Genomic DNA, 6,000 nt, shown 5'->3' with positions numbered 1-6,000 from the left:
ATGTCTCAGTCTTATTCACCTTTCGGTCTCCCACAGGCTGGTTCACTTGGTGGGCACGTCGTCAGGATCGGTGGTTAGGAGGCAGTGGGTGAGAGAGAAGTGAGGGGCTTCTCATCACCTCGTGAGACACAGCCGGGATGACCCCTAGGACAAGGCCACAGCTCCTCCTCTTCAAAGTGAGGGGCTCCAGGTGACAAATCCTTACACAGGCTTCCCGACAGACAGCCCCCGGGACGGACGCACAAAGGCCTTCGGGTGCTACTGGTACTTGACGATATCCGAGGCCAGTGGTTGCAATTTCCAAAGTGTTTGGCTGCAGCCCCTGGGATCAACCCCTTCTCTTTCTGATCTGCCAGGATCCATTAGATCCTGTGAAGCCCGTCACAACTCTGACCCTGGGGTGCTGTCCCTCCTCACCCAGACGTCCTCCCTTGAGGTCCTGGTCACCTTTTCATCTCTCCAAGATCTCTTTTAGGCCAACCAGCCAGCCACAGACAGCATGGGTTCTGCATTATTCAAAGAGTCTATAGACCCCGTCTCCCTTTCGGTTTAGTCGTACCAAATCAGCCTCCAGTTCCTATTTGGGACAAGATCGTCGCTGGGGCAGGTTCTCCCCCAGGGGGAGTTTCCTCCCAAGTGGACGGCTTCACCGCCCACCCCTGAGTGGACGTCTTTCGGTGCTCCTCGAGCCTGTCCAGGAAGTCTCCAGGGTGGCAACTGGCCCTAAAGCTCGGGCTGCCCGGGAGGTGACAGGTCGTGCGGCTGCGGGAGAAATTGCTCCTCCTCCCGCCCCGGGGCTGGTTACAGAACATTCTGGAGAGTGAGAAGGGGGTGGCTCTCCCGGGACAGGTACTTTCCGACGCTAGGAAACCCGCTCAGCTCTTGGCGTCCTTCAACATCGGGGTCCCCAGGGAGCCACCCTGGGAGGGGCGGTGCGCCCTCTGACCCTCACGTTGGCTTTCAGCCTCTCGTGTTACAGCTTCGTGTTCTCCCGCGCGTGCCTTTCCTTGCTCCGGGGAAAAACGTCAGGATGGCAGTGGCGCGGTCAGGAGAGGACCCCCGCTGAGCTCGGGACACCAGCTGGAAAGGCGCCCCGCCCGCCGCTCAGCTTTCACCCCTCCCGGCGGCAGCGCCGGGAAAGCCCCCGCGGCTCCTCCCACCCCAGGGGCTTTTCTCCAGTCGCCAGTGACTTTGCTTCGGGAGCGCAGCCGCCTGGCGCCGCTTTCCTCCAGGCTGGAGCGCGCAGGGGCCCCTGGCTCTTCTGCGAACGCAAGGGGCAAGAATCGGTGACCTCGGGGCGCGCCCCGAGTCCGGGTCCCTTAACCCGCACCCTAGCCCCCGGCCCGCGCCTAAGCCTTCAGCATGGTGCTGCTGGCTGGGCCCGGGCCGGAGGGCGACGGGACGCGCTGCTTGTCATCCCCGCAGTCGCCGACGCCACCCCGGGGAACGCAGACAGAGGACGACCCAGGGGACTATGAAGAGTACGAAGACTTCTCGAGTCTGCCGGACACCCGCAGCATAGCATCAGACGATTCCTTCTATCCTCCCGGCGGCGAGGAGGAGTGCGGCTCGGAGAGCGCGGAGTGCGTCCCGGAGGGCGTCCCCGAGGCGGCGACCCTCCTGCGCGCCGCCTGCACCAACGACGTGGGGCTGCTGCGGGCGCTAGTGCTGCGCGGGCCGAGTTCCGAGGAGGTACGAGAGACTGACCGCAACGGCCGGGTAAGCCTGGGTTTGGGTTGGGTCCCCTCCACTCTCCTCCCTCGCCCAGACCCCCATGGCACCCCACCTCTGGATCGACTGCCGCCCAGAGCACCGAAAGGCTTCCTGTGTGGCGTAGGGTACTGGGACACTATTTGCTCTACTCAGGGGCGGAACCTGCGGAAGATGACCCATCCTAGCTTCCTAAAATGTATCCCGGTCCCGTCCCTTTTTCGCCCCGGGGATCCCCTACTTCTCCCTGGAGGTTTGGGGGAGGGTCCCGGAGTCCCTTCTATTTAGTGCCTTAATGACTGCTACATTTCCCCAGGCCCCAGGTAGGTAACGGTCTCTACTCCTCTGCAGGGGACCACCTTTTCCTACCCTCACTCTCCAGTCCCATTTGTCCCCTCGGCCCCTCCCGCTGCCCTTGCCTAACACGTTGGTGTCCGGAGTAAGATTTGAAAGCTTCAGTTTCTTTCCTTACACAAACCGCCCTGTCTTCCCTTGCTTCTCCTAATGGCCCGCGCGGCGACCTGCCAGCCTTATCTGCGGTCACCGCTGCAGGTCGAAGCCTGCGAGCCCTCACAGCCACCCTTCAGGCAGATCCGGTGCTGCGCAGCACAGTAGCGGCGCACACTGGGGGTCGGCACTCAGGGAAGTAAGGGAGCGAGGCAGTTTCCATTAATTATGCCAACGCTCAGAAAAAAACAAGAAAGTTTCGAAACAGAAAAGTAAAAGTTGGAGAGCTCTTCCCACTGATCACGGACAAGGAAAGTGACCCCATTAGTCTCTTCTGGGTGGACAAACAAGCTCACCTGATTTCTATGTTCCCGGAGGCCCCGGGGTTTCTGCAGACTCAGCCTTGCACAAATTAGGGACGCCCGTGCTTCTGCTTGGGCGTCACGGCTGACAGAAAATAAGCGCTTTAATCTAGGGACGTGGTGACCCCGTGCCTTTGGTTTATCTTGGGGCTGTGTGTGTGCAGTGGTTTGCTCCTGACTGCAGTCTGGGTCAGACTTTGGCAAGTATGAAACCAGTGTGTCACTTTCTGGCTTTCGATAACCCGGCAGCACCGAACTTGGAGGAACGGTTCGTGCTTGTGATATGTCAGGGAGACCTGTATGATGAAGGCAGTACCACCCTGGTGCCCTGTGGTGGCTGTTCCAGCTGGCATGCCGTAGGAGGGAAGGCTCCAGGGGCTGTTTCTCTGCTCCACTTTCAGTTTAACTAAGCGAGTTTTCCGGGTCAGGTGTTCCCAGTAGAAACCTCTCCTTTCTGAGCAAGCAAAGCCGCATCTTGAAACGATCGCCTGTGACTTAGGGTTTCTATGTTTGGGGTGGTCTTCACTGGAAGCCTTCACCTGTGAGTGGCCGCTGGCCTCTTCAGGTTTATTGTGCCTTCTGTCGGGGGACGGGCAGACAAACAAACAATAATCAAAGTTTGAAAGCCGCGAGAAAAGCTGAGAAGTTAAACCGTCCATCGGAGGCTTGAGCAGGACAGACCAAATTCTAGGACCCCTGTAGAGCCCCTCCCCCGCCCGGAGGCTCGGGGCCAGGTAGGAGCCTCCGAGCAGTTCCTGTTTGCCCCTAGAGGCCCCTTCTGCACAGTTTGTGAGCCTGAAGTGCCGCCCTGCCCCGGAGCCCGGAGGAGTCCAGCACGCACGGCCCCTCCTTTACCTTCTCTCACCCCAGTATTCCGTCATTTACTTCTCTCTCGTTCTGAAGAGAATGTAGTCCAGACTTGTGGCGGCTCTTGTGCTAGGTATTTTGCTCTGTTTTTTTTTTCTTCCCTTGATTATGGAGATCGAGACTGAAGGGCCTTTGTTCTGCTTTGAGCCTCCACCTCTTTGTACCCATCAGATGCCCCTGGAGACCCGAGGATAGGGCCCTGGGCTTTTTAATCTCTGTGTCAGAGGCCTAGGATCAGTGGGAACAGCTCTCCAACCTTTCCTTTTCTGGTTTAATGTTCTGTGTACCCTGTGAAAGCAACAGACTGCATTCTTTTTAAAAACAAATATTTATTTTTATTTTATGTGCATTGGTGCTTTGCCTGCGTATATGTCTGTGTGAAGGTGTTAGATCCCCTGGAACTGGAGTTACAGACAGTTGTGAGCTGCCATGTGGGTGCTGGGGATTGAACCTGGGTTCCCTGGAAGAATAGCCAGTGCTCTTAACTGTTAAGCCATCTCTCCAGCCCCCAGATTGCATTTTTACCATTAGTTATTGAGGAGAAAGCAAGAGATTTAGGGAGTCCGTGGCAGAAGACATTTTGGTCAGGCGGGTGGAGTCAGGGGCTGGTGGCAGGTGCACTGTGGTTTGGTCATGGCCTGGAGCGTAGACGAAGGACTGTGGGAGCCAAGGCTAGACAGGGCCACCTAGGCAAGGAGAAGAGTACCCATCCTCCCTAGCTGCCTGAGAAATACAGGGAAACTAGAGTGTCAGCTCGCCAGGGACCCCTCCGGTCTGTAGCAGTTCACGTGCCTTCTAGTGATCACATGACTCGCTTCATAAGGTATTTTCTCTGGAAGGCCTTTCCACCCTCCCCCCATCTAAGCCCAGAGCTGACTTAGCCCTGTGTTGAGACACCAAGGACCGAGATTGTCCCTAAAATGGTCATTTGCTGGTAGGTGTCATCTGAGCACCAGGAGGACTGTCTTTGGGCAGAGAGGGGGGCAAAGTACAAAGGTCAGTGAGCAGTGAGTGTCCCAGCCTGGTCTATGGGTTGATCATTTGTCCTAACGTAAACTTTAAGGCAGGTCTAAGAGCTTTGGCGGAATAATAGTGAGTGATTGCATTAACAGTGGGTGACAGCTGGTGAGTGCCTCTGCTGAGGGCCCCCCCCCCCCCCCCCGCTTCCCAGGAGCCTCTGAAGCAGCGCTTCTCAACCTGTGGGCCGAGACCCCTTTGAATAACCCTTTCATAGGAGGCATATGTCTGATACTTATATTATGATTCATAACAGTAGTAAAATTGCAGTTATGAAATAGCAACTAATCGTTTTATGCTTGGGGGTCACCACAACATAGGGAACTGTATGAAAGGGTCGTAGCATCAGGAAGGTTGGGCCCACGACGGCAGGGGCTTTTAAAGACTGTTGAAGTGACTGAATAGCTCACTTCTTCACAAGCCCAGTCTGAGCCCCAGGTAGCTGAGGACCGCATGGGAAACTAGGGGATGTTAGTGGCCACGCAAATCTGCTGCCAAATCAGTGTTCTGAAAGGATCTCAGGACTGACGGTGTAGCATTTAAGTATTTATCACTTAATTTTCCAGGAGCGCTGTTTTTGGACATAGGTTGGTTATCCTCATTAAAGGATGGGGAACCCCTCCAGAAACCCTTTCCTAATTTTTTTTTTTGCCACGTAGCGTGTCAGTCAGGCTTACTCCTGCATCCATGACGGCTCTCCTTCATTAGCAGCAAAACGGAAGACTTATTTGTGCCATTGTAGTTGGGAGGGCAGTATGATGTCAGATACCTGGGCCAGGCTATGCCTGAAAAGCTTAAAGTGCCTCTGTATGGTGACATCTCAGGAAATTGCCCAAAGTCACTGTTCATTTATTACCAGCATAGCAAAGTCCCCCAGCGTGGGGTACCTCCCCTCATGAAAGAGGCTTGCATCTCCTGTTTTACAGATACTTGGGTGTGATCAACACGCTCCCCTTGAAACGCAATTGGGAAATTTGTTGCATATTTTTTAATGAAGGATTTGTGATGAATGTAGGAATCTCCTCTTTTTAAAGCGAGGGTCACAGCATTGGAATTCATGCACAGCCCTCCATTCTCCTAGGCCTCAAATACCCTGCGCATGCACAGAAACTGGCTTACTCACAGGGAAGCTGAGCTTTCAGGTCTGTGCCAGTTACTATGGAGAGTGGGTTCTGGCCTCGACACTCCAGTGCTTGCCAGGGGCCAGTGCACATAGGGAAAGGCTTCTTTTGCTGTTGTCTGCCTTCCATCTTGTCGTAGGAACGTTGTGATTGATTATGAGACTGGGATTGTAGCCCCACAGTATGGAGCTTGGCTTTATGTGGGTCCAAGGGGTTCAAACTTAGGTTCCTGTGCTTGTGTGGCTAAGTCTTTACTCACTGAGCCTCCTCCCTCACCCACTGTGTTCTTGTTTGGGTTTCACTCTGGAGTGTCAGGAAGGAGAGGGAAGGGCATTGGATAGTGTTGTACTGGGAACTCCAAGGGTTGCATTAAAAGTGAATCAGCTCAGCTTTTGGGAACCTATTCTCTAAGCCTCCTTCTGCCTTGTTGCAGGGAGAGTTTGGTCCTTGTCAACTTGATATGCCATGTTTCGTTG

At 55.0% G+C, this 6,000-nt stretch overlaps 1 protein-coding gene across 1 annotated transcript in view; it reads left to right on the top strand.

Annotated features, from left to right (window-relative positions):
• The first annotated feature begins 607 nt into the window (after positions 1-607).
• The window catches only part of Ankrd33b (ankyrin repeat domain 33B), a 75,612-nt gene continuing 70,219 nt past the window's right edge, over positions 608-6,000 (top strand). Inside the window, exon 1 of the mRNA XM_048457001.3 lies at positions 608-1,719. Coding sequence (XP_048312958.2) covers positions 1,363-1,719 — 357 coding nt within the window. The 5' untranslated portion in view covers positions 608-1,362. The remainder of the gene's footprint in view (positions 1,720-6,000) is intronic.

This window comes from Myodes glareolus, chromosome 15 (genome assembly GCF_982192425.1).
Source record: "Myodes glareolus chromosome 15, mMyoGla1.1, whole genome shotgun sequence".
Taxonomy (NCBI): Eukaryota; Metazoa; Chordata; class Mammalia; order Rodentia; family Cricetidae; genus Myodes; species Myodes glareolus.
Note: the sequence above shows the minus strand (reverse complement) of the source record. Positions and strands in the feature narration are given on the sequence as shown.